We start from the raw sequence: 17,333 nt of genomic DNA, 5'->3' as shown, positions 1-17,333 counted from the left end.
GCCGTCATTGATAGGTGAACAGACGACGAAGGCAAGAATTCGGGGTGCCTCCAATGCAGAAACCCTAATGAGAAAGCAAGAGATATTTTGAGGAAGAAACAGCATAATGACTCCTCCAATAATGACGCGCTTGGAGGAGCATCAGGGTGCAAGGAGACCGACAAATTTCAAGCTGCAGTTTTGGATGTTACAGGTCCAGTACAGGCTACTGTGAGAATCGAAGATGCTTTTCAAAATATTATTCATGCTGAGGTCCTACATTTGAAGGTTTCAATAAACAATCTTCAAATTCCAAAGTAATGATCCAAGCAACACGGAGGTCTCCCATCTAATTCACTTTAGTCACGGGCAGTGTGGCTGCTGCTGTCTACATATATCTACAGGTACATAGACCTGGTATAACTGTAGTACTTGTATTGTATTCGTATACAATCTATACAGATCAGCTAATTTTATTGGCAGTTATAAACAAATTATTGAGAGTCAGTGATCACATAAATGAATCTCGTATTAAGCGAGCCACTACTCGGGAAGTTAGTCGACTCAGCACCTCGGGTAAGACTTTAGCAGAGATGCCCGGCAACACAGGAAGCAGCTCTTGAACAATTTGAGTAACATCTGCGCCCTGTTGTAGACCCAAGATGGACAGGAACGTAAGGCTAAGATGTGGAGCTACTTATATCTATGATCATTCGACTATTGAACAGAGAGAGAGGACCAGGTTGAGCCAATGAAAAATGCAGTGCAATTTAAAAAATTTCTACTGATGCAGCAGCGATTTTGCAAACAAATCCATCTCCTATTCCATCATTCTTATGAAGACCAATCCACTGAGTAACAGTAAATGGAATTCGTAAGCCTAAAGAGAAGAAGTTTAAGAACCTGATTGGATGCCCTTGATATCGAGCTTCCAGCAGTCAAGAACTCAACAACTTTCTGGACATTGTTTAGTATAACCCTGTCCTCCTCAGTTATAGTGGGAAGAAGTGCAGCAAGTTTGATGGGTCCAAAGGAAGGAACCATGCTGAAGACCGGAGCAGCATTTCCCACCCCAAGAATCACCATCACTTGTACCAACTGTTCTCTAGTGACGGCATCAATGCCCTTCACAATCTGCCGGAGGTATGAAATGTTCAGAATGGATTAACCTTTAAATATTTACCAGCACGGAATCTTATTCAGTAGCAGGAAAAGTTCGTTACCAGATACCGCCGAATAGACCATTACCGTTTTATACAGTTTTATTTTAAAGAGCAAATAATTCTAAACATACAGATTCATTGTGGTAATACTTTCTGTAGGAAAAGAAGTATGCGAGGCACTGCATTTAACCATCAGAGACATCAGGACAAGAAGTGCATTGCTGCATCATTCCTGATCTCCCTTCTATAAAATCCTAAAGCCTTACAAGCAATTATAGGGGAAGTATCCATTCAGCACACTTTGCAGAATAAGATAAAGCTTAATTATATGATCTGGCTTGCAGGAGTAGCACATGCTAAGGCTTTCAGTATTAAGTTTTCAGAGACCGGAATGTTTTTTTTTTTTTTTTGGGGGCCAATTAGAGACCTGATTTCACTAAAAGAGCAAAAGCCCAATACTGTATGAGGCAATTGGAAAAGAAGCCCCAACTATCATTTCCATAGTTGTTTGTTCTGTGAAAAGCCTCTCCTGTAAAATGGACTAGTCTCCTAAACATGATTGTGTATCAAGAGCAAGGTGAAATTTCGGTTTAGTCAAAGATATCTTCCATTGGACAAGCAACTTTTCATAGAAAACTGCCTAATTTCTTGAATGATACCTCATCCAAAAGGAACTCTCGGAAAAAATTGCCTTGATCAGAGAGTAGAAATGCCAAAGCTGCCCTTGTTTGGACTTGCTGGCCTGGTTGGGATGGAGCTTGTGGAAGCCAAGGAATAACAGAGCTTGTTTGGCTTTTTATAATGCCTAGTTCAGCCATGTCCCCATTCATACCCTCACCCCCACCACTCTTTGCAGCAGTTATAAAATTCTCAAAAGCTTGCATGACATCAATGAACCTTTCAGCATCAAAAACTCCAGACTTTCCATATATGGTGTAACGCAATGCACTCCTTAGGCGAGGAGACTCATCAGTCAGGAGCCTCTGGAAATGGCAATGTGGAAACTGGTCAATAATTAAACAAAACCAGTATGGAACAGTACCTAATGAAACACAACAATTGCTATACAAACAGGAATTTTCAGCCGAATTTATAATCATAACTTAGCTCAAACTACATCAAATATCAACTCATGCAGCAACGCCATTGAAATGGGATGTGCATATGTATGTCCTAGAGCGTGTGCATACATGTGTCTATATGTAGAATTAAACAAATAGGTGCAAAGTTACAACTGGAGTTTAAGAGATGAACTCAATACTGATGTAGGTACTTGTCCACAGATGTCTTTCCAGACCAAGCATAAAAAGATAAATAAAAGAGTATAGGTCGTAACTGGTGTATTGAAATTCCTGAGCAGGCATTTAATATCATGTTACCATACAACTGGATTATTAAATTCACACAATTTTTTAGCATCTATATATATATATATATATATTCATACCTGGGCAATGTAGGGATAAGCTTCATCAACGATAGCAAAATCAGGATTTCCAACTAAAGCTATGCCTTCCAGCACCCCTATAGCTCTAATGATAAGAGCAAAATATGGAGGTATTCTGAATGGATAGTCAAAAGTGATTTGTGCCAGATCTGAAGCCAGCTCCTGGAAGTTTATATTTTTCGCTCCACCACCTTCAAGTGCTTGATCAAAAACTTTAGCAAGAACAGGCAGGATCGGTTCTAAATTAACCCCTTCAGGGATGAAATCAAGTTTGACAAAGTCTTTCACAATTGCTTCATAATCCCGATGAATAAGATGGGCAATTGCTTCAATCATTCCATACTTTTGATCATCGGTTAATCTTGTCACAAGACCTGTCAAGCTAACTCATGAGTTTTTGCAATAGAAACCATAAACCTGAAAAATATATTAATCTTTGGAAAAACATGAAGTAATATAAAGCTGATGGAGTCCAGCTAGAATAGTTAAGCTTTGAATAATTGAACGAATTAATGCCAACAGCTAGAAAATGCTTGGTTTGAAAGAGCTCAAAGCAAATCATATAACGTTCAGAGTAACAGCCAGAAAGGAGATAGCAATGAGGAGATTGGAAATAGCTTTTCAGCAAAAGCAATATGTATCCCTACATTTCCAGGTTTAATTCACACTATTTCATCAATTGTCTATTCCCATCTGCAAACCATGCTGAGTAGACAATCCATCTGGGGAAACTGAAAGAAGGGCATATTTCTTGGGATTGGTTAAAGTTACAGGTCGAGACTGGTAGAAATACTCGATTCAAAAAGATGACGAATAAGAATACTCTAAAACAAGGAAGGTCAACGAAAAAGGGTTACAAGCAAGGAGGAAGAACACATAGTAATGTGAATTAAGTGGAAACCCTAATAAAGATGTTCTTCCCAAAAAAAAAAAAGTTCTTACCAAAATCAAGTATTGCCAGCTTCCCATCTGGAGTGCGAATTAAATTTCCAGGATGTGGGTCGGCATGGAAAAATCCAGTGTCCAGCAACTAGAGTCAAGCAAAAAAAAAATTCAAATGCTTTAGTTAATCAATAAACTTAAATCCGCTGAATTTATGTTTAAAAACCACCAGTAAGCCCATGCAAGGCAGGCAACATTTAAGAACAACGGGTTGAAGAAAACAGTGTCCAATACACCACTATTAATTGCTTATATCATGTAGTAGTCGATGGAGATTAAGCATTATACGATATATGATGTCCACCCGTAGCCAAAGAATTAAACTGCTTAATATTTAAAAGACATAATAAAAGGTAGCAAAATTTAAAATTCATTTTTATGGGTATTAAGACCATCGTTATAAGAACATGAAGAATTGATGAAGAGAACCGCAAAATTAGCCTTAAAGATCAAGTTCTAAGTCTAACTATCATACATGTAAACAATTCTCTGGTCGGAAATGGTAATTCCAATCATGTGACCTTCTAATCCAACTGTTGCCTTGGTACAGTAAATCATACTGGTAAAAACTTATTACACGCATGTAGAGAGTAATTGCACTGGTAATAAATGTCCTGATATAACTAATGTCGCATCACATAAATGCCCCGAGAAATTTATTTATTTTTGTATGGATACAATAATAGTATAATACACAGATAAAAGCATTGAGAAAGTAAATTCAAATGATTGTCATTTCAACATGCAAGGGAGACAGTATAAGTAAGTGAAATTGCAATTAGATGAAAAAAAGGACATCTATAAAATATCATAACTAGTTCTGCCAGCATTTCACACTGCCATGTCATCAAAACTGGGTAGTGTTTCATATATATATATATATACACACACACACACACACAATACTTAAAAGATATAGTAGCCTAATATCAATATTTACAAGACATCATTCATAGATATGCTCCTATATAATCTACTAAATATGGTTGCCCAGATACAATGACATTTTTTAAATTATCATACTACATGTTGACCCACGCTACAGTGGATTTTATTAAAAGATTTTATTTTTCTCTCTCGTTCATTATATACAATTACTTGTAATTTTCTTTCATTAGTTCAACATAAATTTATACAATATAATGAATTAGTGCTCTCGTTCGAGGAAATTTAGGTATAAGGAAGGTGATTGTGTAGTTAAGTGGAGAAAAAATAGGGGAGGGTTGAGAGAAAATAGTGTGAGAAATTTTTGGGAGAAAAAAATGGAATAAAATAAGAATAGAGAGATTTTTCAATACTAAAATAAGTATGGGGGGATTTTTCAAAGAGATTGCAACACAGTAGCGCACGCCCTCATCTGGTAAGCTGAGACTATCCGTTATTAGTTATTAGTTATTAGGAATTCTATTTCATTGTACCGCGCTTAGGCCTCCTTGTACTCGGAAAAACACAAGAATAGAACTAAAATAATGTGCAAAATGATATTTGGAAGTCCAATGAGTCCCAGTTTGAGCCGAGTTAACCCACTAAGGGTAAAACTCTCCCTGCATTGATTTTCACCAGCATTTTTATTTATTTTGGAAAGATTATATAGAGAAGCAAATTATAAGATAAGCTCATGTATCCCTTAATTTTATCCATTTTATAGTAATTTTGATGTTCTAATAGATATTGCAAAAGATATAGTTTAGAAAGAATATCATAAATATTTTCTTAATGCCTTTCTTTTATTCATGGTTTGATTTTAGATGGACTGAAATATTTTTTATTCAAATTAATAGTTTTTTTTTCTATAAGTAAAAATTTTTGAAGCTGTACATTTTTTTTTAACTATTTCAGTAGTACAAAAGTAATTTCTATTTTCTGCAATATTGCAAATCGTGCGGCGCCCACCTAGTTTTGGTTATGATGCATGGCTGAGAAGGTTTCCGCATTTATATCAAGGGAAAAAATATATATATACTGGCAAGGTTTCTGCACGTGAAGTAGATTACCTGCTTCAGATAACATATGACTCCGACATTAACCAGCTCTCCAACATCACTTTCTGTACTCTGTGACAGCTTTTCTCCTTCAATCCATCCTGTGGTAAGGACCTTCCTTGACGTGTATTTATGGTACGTGTTAGGAACAACTACCTGAAAACCAACCTTCTATGAGATTTTTATTCTATGCAAATTATTAAAGTAGATACACGTAAGAATATGTTTTGACGCCCTAACATGTGAAAACTAAGGCATCAATGAAAAATATATAACAGAATTAGAATTCCCAAACTGTTGTCCAGCTACGACTAGCTTTCTGCCGCACTTTCAAATGGAATTCTACTCTTGTCAAGCCACATTCCAAAAACAGGAAGCATATATCCACATACAAGGGCAATATACAGCTGAAAATAATTGGCCTCACCTGAGGAAGGTCCTTCCTCATCATTTCAGCAAAGAGTGTTCCATTCTCTCCCTCGTTCACATAATCCAACTCCTCAAAGAAGCGAGCAGCCCATTCATCAACTAACCCAACCACATCGATAGAGATCTAGAATATTTATGGAGATACAAAGCAGAAGATGAAGAAAAGATTAGCAGCTGAACAAAAAATAAATCCTGGTAATCAGCTAGCCAATGCTCCTCTTCTCGGAAAAACAATGCGACTGCAACAATATACTAATCTCTACCTGAGGAAATTTCCTTAGGACGAGACCCAAATTTCGGATAATAAATAAATCAATTGTCACGGTCTCAAGAACAAAGGGCCTTTGCACTTTAACAGCTACCAGATCCCCATTTTCTTTAAGCCTACCCTTGTACACCTGTCCAAGAGATGCTGTAACACATTTCAAGTATTATATCTTTGGATGAGCTCAGGAATGATTAAAATAAAATCTAAAAGACTCTTTATTACATAAATTTACAAGGAGCATACCAGCAGCAATTGGAGATGAGGAGAGCTCAGAGTAGATTTCTTGCCACGGTTGACCAAGCTCCTCCTTTATAAGTGCCATAGCAACATCATCCGGAAATGAAGGAACCTTAAAAATTAAAAATGGAAGGAAACAAACCATTATTGATATAATGAGAAACGAGACCATAAATAAATTGGTGAGAAAAGAAGGATCATGAATGCAAACTAACAACAAGAACATCTCCTATAAAGGCATAATGATAGTTAAGCTGAGGAACATTTCCTGTCATTAAAAATTAAGATATTTTATTGGTGAACATAAAATTTAAGATACTAGCATCTCGCCAGAAATGCTATTCATCCAGAACAAGTTCAAATTGCAGAGAAAATAAGCGAATCCCATAATTAACTAATGTTTCCCAAGAATGTCCCGATGGAACCTGTCAACTTCACTCATGAAACAATAACACCAGCTAGCGAACACCAAAGTTAGTATAATGAATCACATTCAGTTGTTCTAAACAATATCTTCAATGAAACACAATAGAGTGATGAACAATCATCCAGACGGCGTTACTGTCTCATTTAGTTTTTCAGGGATTGAAGAGATGTAACGTCTAGGCAAATTGATAAAACCCCCAAATTAAATTATGTTCGTTATATCAGTTACATCCTGAGGTTGCTAATATCATCCTTTCCCCCACACTTTTCCCATTCATTTCAAAATATTTCATCTTCTTCCTCTGCCTCTCTCTCTCTCTCTCTCTCTCTCTCTCTCTCTCTCTATTCTCTCTACTCAAGTGCGAAGCTCATCCTCTCTAGGTTCCAGCGAGGTGACCATCAAGAGAAGCATCAAATAAGCACTATGGAAGACAATAAACAAAAATTTGTTTCCATACATAGGTAACTTTTGTTGTTTGTCTCTCTGTTTCGGTAATATATGGGTTTTAAAATGATTAGATTTTTCAAGGGTTTTGATCATCACCACACATGCTTTCTAAAGTATTGTTGCTCTTTTAGGACTTACGTTCGTGTTTCGACATTGTTAGGTATGTGCAATTGATAAAGATGATCTTTTGGTGAATCGATCTTGATATAATGTGCTTAAATTTTCCTATCCTGATGTATGTGGTGATTTTACGTGTTAAAAATAATTTTTTTTCACAATAATTTTCTGAAAATACAAGAAAATCATTGTTTTATAGGGTTTACAAATTTGAATTTGTTCTCTACAATTTGCATTTGTGGAAGACAGTGGATGTGTATCTTCATCGTGGAGGGAAATTTGTTTGGGAACCCGGAGTGAGTTATGAAGGTGGTGATATATACATCATAAGAAATGTAGATGTAGATACAATCACAACTGCAGGGATCTATAATTTGCTACTTGATGTGTATGGAATTGCACACACTACCTGCCATTATAGGGGTCATACATTTCAGACATTTGATTTGGCCACAAACCATTTTGAATATGACCTTAATGCTAGATCAAATTAAATTCCACTTGTATTATGAGCATGGCCAAATAGATGATCATTTAGAACTCAATGAAGAGGAGTTTAGGGAGCTAGAGAGAGTTGAGGCTGAGAGGAGAGCAAGAAGTTAAACATAAGAGATTGAAAGGATGAAACAAAAAGTTGCAGAGAAGAGGAAATGGGAAGAGGAGATGGAAAGGATGGGCTTGAAGTAAGGGACTAATATGAGGAAAATGATAATATGGAGTTTGAACAGTCCACTCAGCCTCGTCTTGAGGGGATAGAATCTGCTAATGCCAATATAAAAGCAAGTAAAATCAGAATTAAGAAGTTTATTGCTATGAAGAAGAGAGAATAAGGAGAAAATTCGACAGGACTCAAAAAACATGAGGTCAAGTTATCAAAGCAATGACATTTAAGATGACAACACATGTTGAATAAAAGAAATGCTTGCAGGTGATCATGATGATGCAATACGTGCATCTCTTGAAAGTTTACCAGCAAATATAAGTGCTCGTGTTGAGGAAATTCCATTAGATGACAGACTATCTTATGGGTATGAAACTGAAGAATTGGAGTCATCGGATGGAAATTCAGATAAGGTACAAAATAAGTTATCAATGTACAATGTAGATGATAATGAAAATATGAAAATTATTATTGGAGTTCTAAAATCTAGAGGTCTTCAAGATAACTGTCAGATACATCAACATTGCAATGGGAAGGGAAGTTGATTTAATAAAAAATGATAAGACGAGAGTGAAGGCATATTATGTTGAGATGGAGGACAATCATATATGCCAATGGAAGATATACTGTGGTTTGAATAAGAAGACATACCCTTCTAGGGACAACATATGTTCCTGAGCACACTTGTACAAGAAGGATCGACAACAAACTTGTAACAGGGGGAGCGGATTGCAAAGAAGTTGATTACCAGGTTAAGGACTCAACCAGACGTGTTTGCACAGCAAGTACTTGTCTTCTTCATTCACACTTGCCAAATAAATTATATGATGCAATGATTTTCAAGGCCATCAAGCTGGCCAAATAAAAGTATGAAAGTGAAGAAAAATAGCAGTATACAAGACTGAGAGATTATGCACGTAAGCTGTTAAGATCCAACCCTGATTCGAGTGTATTCTTGCAAGTTCAACTAGAGACACATGACTTTCAGAGACTATACATCTGCATAAAAGCATGTAAGAGAGACTTCCTAGAAGAGTGTAGACCCATCATTAGATTAGGTGGATGTTTCTTAAAGGATTATTATGGTAGACAACTTCTTTCTATAGTAAGCCAGGCTGAAAACAATTCTTTTTTTGTCATTGTATATGCAGTAGTGGAAGTGAGTGCATAGAAAGCTGGAAAGGGTTCCTTGAGAACCTCATAGTACATGTGAGAGATCCAATACAAAAAAAATACACTTTCATCTCTGACATGCAAAAAGTGAATTCAATGGTACACTGTGTGATATATTAAGTAGTCCTTGCATATTGGACTATTGCATCACTTAAATCATTTAAAATAGTAATGAATTAAGTATTTTTGAACATTGCAGAAGTTGGATACTGCCATAAAAGAAGTTTGTGATAGTACGCCTCACAAATTTTAAAGCAGGCATATCTGAGCAAACATGAGCAAATATAATGGAGGTGAATTGAGAAGAGCATTCTGAAATTGCGCCAAAGCAACAAACTCACAAATGTTCAAACTGTGTATGAATACTCTTCGAATGATCAACTTAATAGCTACAAAATATGTAGGCAAAATTCATCCAAGCAGACGAATAATGTCAGCTTTTGATACCGACCATAAGAATGATGTATTAACAAGCAATATGTGTTGAAAGTCGGCGGTAAACTTATACTCAACTAGGTTGAAGGGCTCAAAGGATACATCATAAGGAAGAAAATAAGATGCCACTCTATTGGCCTAATACAACAAATTTTTTTGCCCCAAAGTTCAAGCAAGGTTGAACCCAATAAGAAATCTAATGGTTGAGTTCCATTGAGATCAAGAGATCCTCACATGACACAATTTGAGATAACATATCCACAATACCTTAAGTGTGATGTTAATATGAGGGAACATACTTGTTCTTGTCGAGTACAGACTTAACTAGCATACCATGCACGCATAATATTGCCGCCATGTTGTATAGCAACCAAAGGCCAGAGGAGTTTATCCATCATCTCTTAAAGAAAGAGGTGACACGGAAAGAATTACCCTTCATACATCCTATCGGTGGCCAAGATTATTGAAAGAGAACTCCTCATGACCCTATCCTTCTTCCAAAGATTAAGAAACAACCAGAAAGACCCAAAAAGCAGAGGAAGAAGGCTCTAGAAGACAACGCTAACCCTCACAAATTAAAGAGGATGAATGATCCAAGGTATAGCAAGTGTGGAGAAATGGGACACACCATGAGAAGATGCAGTGAACAACCTGCAGCTAAGAGTAAAAATGATAGGCATGGTGCTTCTCCTTCATGTGGTGCTCCGAGTAGTTCTGTGTCAGCTGGAGCAGACAATGTGAATGTTCAATTGGAAATGAATGAGTATAGAAACTACACCAAAAGAAATGAATATGTCACAAAAATCTACTCCATCTCAACCATCACATCCATCTCAGTATGGTCTATCTACAGCATAACCATTACAGGTACTTTTGCTCTCATTTATACATTTGATTTTTTTAGATGTTGCCGACCGATAGACTCTCCTTAATATTATGTATAGATTCCTTAAATGGATACATATGCTGACGGGTCTTCTTTCCAACCAATAATAGCCCTTCTCCAATAAAGCCCCTTCACTCTCTCATCACAGCACACGCCACGAAAGCTACAAATTCTTGAACTGCTGCTAGGTTTAACGCATATTTCTATCGAATGGGACCTCTTCCTAAGCGAACTGAAGATCGAAAAAGCTGATGTACCACATTTTGGGAACAATCATTGTAAATAGAACTTGGTTTAGTTATTTTTGTTCCAACATGATACTGACAAGCACCATTTTGGATTGGTTGAGCGTAGTTTGGCAATATGATTTGGTTAATGTCTTCAAGGAAACACTGCATGTTGAATACATATTAGATTGCCAAAGATATTGCTTATGTCTATCTCTTTGTGTAGTTAGCAAAGTAACATGTACAAAATAATCTGAAAATTTGTGTGAAACTTTATATTAACATCAGGAACATGAGGTAAAAGTTTAATCTCGTTTTGAGGTCGGGCGATTCACAAAAACTATCAAAATCGAAACATCAAAAAGATGGGTAAATATATTTTATCTGAAGATTCACCGCCCAGAAAAATCTGAAAATCTGTAATGAGCTTTATAATAATGTTAGGAACATGGGGAAATATTTTCATCTCGTTTTGACATCAGACGGCTCACAAAAATTATCAAAATCAAAGCACTGAAGCATGAGTCTCGGAGTTTAACGATGTGCTAGATTCGAGAATAAAATAGTGATTCGTGCTAGATCATGATAACTTTTAAAAACGTGATAAGAAGTGAAAATAAGGTAAAAATTGTGCTACATGAAGCTATTTTCCCTATTAATAGTCATTTTTGTAATTCTATTTTATTTTGGCAAGTATTTTCATTCAGTTAACTTCATGCTTCAATCCATTTGCAATGGATTTATCCACTAGTAGCCCAAGATGACTTTGTTTAGTAGGGGGAAAGAGAAAGGCGAGAGTTCAATTCAATTTGTTAAAAAATGGTGCATAGACTAAATTGATGTAACAAGAGAGAGGCAGGAGTTCAGTTCAATTTATTAAAAAATAGTGCAGGAACTTAAATTAATGTAGCAAGAGGATCGCAGGAGTTCAATTTGTTAGAAAATAGCGCAGGGACTAAATTGATGTAGCGTAGTAGCAAGAGAAAGGCAGGAGTTCAGTTCAATTTATTAAAAAATAGTGCACGAACCAAATTAATGTACCAAGAGGATCGCAGGAGTTCAATTTGTTAGAAAATAGTGCAGGAACTAAATTGATGTAGCAAGAGGACTGAATTGATGTAGCAATTTCCAACATATAACACTGTCAGCATTCACACTTTATGTCAAGACCTTATTGATGTGGCAGGGGACCCAACTGATGTAGCATTGGGACCTAATCAATGCACATATACCACATAACCACCTAATTGATGCAATCGTCGCACTACCTAATGTAACTACATCAATCAGGAACTAAATTGATGTAATGAAAACCATATTGATGTAACAGCCAACCACAGAAGAAAGGTAAAATTGACTAATTGACTAAATGGCAGGTTCAAGCTATCATCGTACATTCACTTTCTCCCGTTCTAGGAATTTAATTATATGACCATGAAATCAGGGCTATATGGCAGTTTATAAATTCTGATAAAGAAGTTAGTGAAGGCCAAGATTACCTTATCGCAAAGTTTCTGCAGCTCTGTCATCGCAACAGGTGAGAGTATATCAGGTCGAATACTAAGTGCTTGTCCAAGTTTAATGTAGGCTGGACCCAAGGAAGTTACAATTTCCCTCAACTCTATCGCTCTGGCAACTTCATTCTTCATAAGAAAAAAAGGATAAATCAGAGCTGATCAGAATATCATAATCTGCAATTTTAATGGCAACAAAGACGAGTACATATAACTATGCTCATCGCAAGACATGTGACACATAACATCTAATATAATATAATAATAAAAAATATAAATAATAATTAAACAGAAACGAGTGTTTCTCCACGACACAGTCTCACAATGAGGAAATAAGATTATCAATTTGATTAAATAGAAAAGGCACAAGCATCCAGACTAAGCTCACCAGTGTTCCTAAGCCTCTATATTTATCATGATGGCTTTTCAAACATGGCATGCTGATATTCGATGTAGAACGTAACTGACCTATAATCAGTTGGAACTCCACAACTAGACTCATCTCAAGACCATCACAATGTCCATCATATGATGCCTAATAGTGTCTCAAGGGCAGAATGCTCTATGCTTCTGAAAGCAATGGCCACTTATATCTTTCGTCTTAACTTAATGTTAGTTTCCACTCTTTGAAACTTGACACTGCCCCAACCAGGGATTTCAACTAAGTTGTATGATCTCCCACCGTACCACAGGTTCTTATTTGGAAAGGTCGGGTCCAGACGACTAGGGAATGGATGCCTGAAGAACATATGACGAATGACTTCCGCAAATAAATCCAAGGGGACTAAATGCTTGAGATTGGAAATCATCTAAAGCAGGTAGTTAGCAGAAAGAACTTCATCCAGTTTAGGGTCAAACATCTACATGCTTCTGCTTCATAGAAAACTTCCTTCTACAATTAAAAACAATCACATGATAATCCTCCAATTAAAAGGAGCTGGCAAACTACATGTTACCTGAGAAACTTTAAATTGAGTTCAAAGATGTTATCATCTTTCTGGGTTACGGTCCAAAAAGCAATGAGGAAGACAATTTCCAAGCCATCCAGTGGTTCACCTGAATTACTCTCTCCATGTTGTAGCAGGAATGGAAGCAGTGTAGGAGATGCAGATGCAACAAAGGCAAAATCCATAACTGTCCCTTCTTAGGGCTCCTATGTCTTCTTTTAGGCCTTCTTCTGCCCCTTTCCCATTCTTCCCGATAAGAATTACAGCTTGCTAGACATTTCTTGATAAGGCTAGCCCATGATTTCACTAAATAAGCATTTCCAACTCGCGACTTGCATTTTTTAATCATTTTCAGAGTCATTTTTTTACACTCATTTTCCACAGGTCAGCCACAGTACATTTATTGTATCTCATCAGGCAAGAAGAAAAAAAAGAAGTGGAGGTATTTCTACAGATCCAGAAAAGAACTGAGAAGCTCTTTGGTCAATCATGCATAGGCAGAAGTGAACACACTCAAGGCTTTCAAGCCACATGAAACACGTGTCTCTTAGATACTTACTGCAGGAATTAACCAAAAATTGCATGCAATACTGAGGGGGCACAAAAGCAGGAAGAACAGTATAAAATAAATAATAAGAAAAGAAAATACCTCTTTGACCTTCTTGTTTATTATATCCAAAGCAATTCGAGAGAGAAACCCTCCTGCAACAGATAATAACTGTACAATGCGTGTTGCAACAGCACGTGGCCGTTTTCCCCAATATGCAGAGATACTAGCAGGATCATAAACCAGAGGCAGAAACTCGCTGCTCTCATCAACCTGTCAAACAGTAAGACCAGCAAGAGTACAGTTAAGAGCCAAGACACAAGAAATGTCCAGCTCTGTGCCTTCTCAAGGCGTTACCAACAGCTTGTGAATACATGAGTCTGTTGTATAAAATACCTCCTTGTTATTGAAAGCAACTGCAACGAATAACATTGACATATTCTAAGATACTAATATAGGTATTTTGAGGCATGACTGCTAGTTTAGTTAGCTTGCCTATTAAGCAGAGCAGGGTTAGGAATGTGACAGATTCTAATATCATACAAGTGTATCTGGTGGGCGTCATGGTAAATAGTTGAGATCTTTAACTGAATATTCAGGCACCATCTGAGTCATAAGGAGACTGCAGCTACTTGACATATTTTAATAAACTCCACGTCACCCCCATGAGTTTGTTAAAGACACTGAGCTCCATTGTTCCAAAAGGGGACATCCTGCTCCCCTGTTTCAGTTCTGCCAACAACTCCTTTTAATTAGTAAAGTGAATCCAGGGTCTCATTTTGTCTACTAAAAGAACACCAACACCTGCTGCAGATAAATGGCTGGGAGTAGCATCAACATCTTTTCACTAAATTAAGGATGGTGCGTGGAATTTGAAAAAACCGAGTAAAAGTGCTTCTAGACACAAAGGGTGTCCATGTTCGTGTCCTTCAAATATACGAGGATGGTCAATGGAACTTCGTCCAGGGAAATATTGCAAGCATTTTAATGTTTAATAACAAAGATGGGCAAAACATCTTGGAAGATGCATGATACACGGCCATACGCATGGCATACTTTTCTTGAAGCTCCTATCTCAACAAGGAAGTGAAATGATGCATTAATTACCTCAACGAGGCGAAGTTGAACACTATCATCAGCAAACTGTACATCCCTCAAATTTTGGCCCCGCAAACCCCGCATCAGTGTTGCCAATTGCTCATTCTCTTCCATTTGGGCCCTGACCCTCTTGATCTCCTGCGAAACATCTCCAATCCTCTGCAAGTTGTGAGCAGACAAGCAAATTGAATGGTTAAAAGCGCTCGTTCCTCCGACATATACTACAGCACAGCGTAATCGTTTCGGAGAATAAACAACGGCTAAGGAATTGCCACAGAACAGATTGTGTGTGTGTGCGTGCGTGTGGGTATACATATAGAATCCAAGCATGGGGAAGGCATAATGGGTCGGGGTAGATGAGGAGTACCGTGGAGACGCCGTTGACGGGCTTGAGTGGAGGAGATGCGGAGGATCCGTCGAGGGTTTTAGAGGGCGGTTTGGGATCGGTGGCCACAGCGAGAACTGGTATCGCTCGTCTCCGGTGAAGGGACCGACCTGTCGTTGGCAGGAGGAAGCGAGGGGCGGGGGAGTTGCCGCGGAGGGGCTCGATTCCGCAGCAGAAGAGCTGCGAGGCCGCCTCCATTGGCAGATGCTACTACGTACACTCTCTCCTCTGCCGCTTCCTTCTTCTTCTTCTTCACGTATGTGGAGTAGAGAGAGGGAAGTGAGAGAGAGAGGGATGGGGGATAGATTTGTTCAACGAGGTGCGAGAGAGAGTAGTGGCGGAGTATGAACTTTGAGTCAAATTCCTTTTCTATTATTTTGTATATTTGTGTTGGGTTGAACAGTGCGGAGAGTATGTTGAATAGGAACGAGAAAGACCTGGCCCGTAGAGGAACACGTGGCGTGTTCTGAAGCAAAGAAAAAATCGGACGCTCTCTTTGTCATCTTCTATACTATACTATTATTAATAAAATAATATAATAAATTTGTTTAATAAAGGAGTACAAATTTTGATGCGATTTCCGCCAAGAATGACGAGACCCGACAACTAAAAGAACCCAAGATCGTTCCACGATCAGATTTGAATGACAAACAATCGACTCGCTGTTTACAACATAAACAAGAACCTTGGTATAACAGACTTCAACCCGTTGTTTATTGCAAAACAAGAATCTCGGTATATAGGAAGACGCCACAAACAGTGATGGAAAGCCGTTTGATAAGTCGATGAAAACGCTACAAACGGTGGTGGAAAGCCGTTTGATAAGTCGTTGATCAACGCCACGAAAACTTTCGATAGATTCGAATTAGTTTCTCAAAAACCAAAGAGAATACTCTTACAATTTTATAAATGTTCCTTTTTATTAAAATTCACTAAGATGAATATATATAGACATAAAATGTAATCCTAATCTTGCCATATCTCCTCCTAAAGATAAGGAAAATAAAACATAGAATATCGATAGAGATATGACATAATCTATAAAGATATGAAATCTAAACTTTAAACTTTAAATTTCCCTAAAATATCTCCATGAGATTTAAACTTTAAACAAATCTGATGATATCTTTTTTTATCATTAAATATTCTAGAAGCTTTCTCAAACCCGATCACTAACTATGGTCTTAGGTATCCCATGCAATCGCACTACCTCCCTAAAGAACAAATCAGCAATATGTGTGGCATCATCAATTTTGCGACATGGAATAAAATGAGTCATCTTAGAAAATCGATCCACAACTACGAAAATGAAATCTCGTCCTTTATTAGACCTAGGCAATCCTAGGATGAAATCTATGAATATATCAGTCCAAGGTTCATTAGGAACAGGTAAAGGCATATACATTCCATGGGGTTTGACTGTTGATTTCGCCTTCTTACAAGTAACACATTTAGAGCAAATTCTCTCCACATCTCTCTTCATATGCGGTCAAAAAAATGTTCTCTCAAAATATCAAAAGTCTTAACTACCCCGAAATGACCCATAAGACCTCCCCCATGCGACTCAAGCATAAGTAATTCACGCATAGAAGAATTAGGAATGCACAACTTATTCTCCTTAAATAAGAATTCGTCATGCTTATAGAACTTACCAAATGCACCTTTTTCACATGCACTATATATTGCACCAAAGTCAGAATCTTGCATGTACAACTCCTTAAGATGTTCAAACCCAAGAAATTTCGCATTTAGAGTAGAGATAAGTACATACCTCCGTGATAATGCATCAGCTACCACGTTTTCCTTTCCTTGCTTGTACTGAATCACGTATAGAAACATCTCTATGAATTCGACCCATTTGGCAGGCCTCCGATTCAGCTTGTTTTTCCCTTTCAAATGCTTCAATGATTCGTGGTCCGTGTGTATGACAAATTCCTTCGACCACAAGTAGTACTGCCATGTCTCTAAAGCGCGAACCAAACCATAGAGTTCCTTGTCATATGTAGAATAATTCAAAACGGC

The 17,333-nt window shown here is 37.4% G+C and overlaps 1 protein-coding gene across 1 annotated transcript; it reads right to left on the bottom strand.

Moving 5' to 3' along the window:
- Positions 1–211: 211 nt before the first annotated feature.
- On the bottom strand, positions 212–15,672 carry LOC116213459 (uncharacterized protein sll0005). Its single transcript, XM_031548413.1, has 13 exons — positions 15,294–15,672; positions 14,936–15,085; positions 13,931–14,101; positions 12,320–12,463; positions 6,454–6,559; positions 6,206–6,354; positions 5,941–6,066; positions 5,526–5,669; positions 3,532–3,619; positions 2,590–2,963; positions 1,802–2,125; positions 883–1,113; positions 212–625 (listed from the first exon to the last, which is right to left on the bottom strand). The coding sequence occupies exons 1-13, from the start codon at positions 15,507–15,509 to the stop codon at positions 491–493; spliced, it is 2,358 nt and encodes a 785-aa protein (XP_031404273.1). The 5' UTR covers positions 15,510–15,672; the 3' UTR covers positions 212–490.
- Between the last annotated feature and the right edge of the window lie 1,661 nt (positions 15,673–17,333).

The sequence above is a fragment of the Punica granatum genome, chromosome 7 (assembly GCF_007655135.1).
Source record: "Punica granatum isolate Tunisia-2019 chromosome 7, ASM765513v2, whole genome shotgun sequence".
Lineage (NCBI taxonomy): Eukaryota > Viridiplantae > Streptophyta > Magnoliopsida > Myrtales > Lythraceae > Punica > Punica granatum.
Note: the sequence above shows the minus strand (reverse complement) of the source record. Positions and strands in the feature narration are given on the sequence as shown.

Excerpts from the sequence above, each read along its gene's own strand:
- LOC116213459 (XM_031548413.1), bottom strand. The coding sequence starts at position 15,509 with ATGGAGGCGGCCTCGCAGCTCTTCTGCTGCGGAATCGAGCCCCTCCGC. Across the intron at positions 6,560-12,319 it reads TGCAGAAACTTTGCGATAAG|GTTCCTTCATTTCCGGATGA; the intron begins GTAATCTTGGCC and ends TTAATTTTTAAG. Across the intron at positions 2,126-2,589 it reads CTTATCCCTACATTGCCCAG|AGGCTCCTGACTGATGAGTC; the intron begins GTATGAATATAT and ends TGCCATTTCCAG.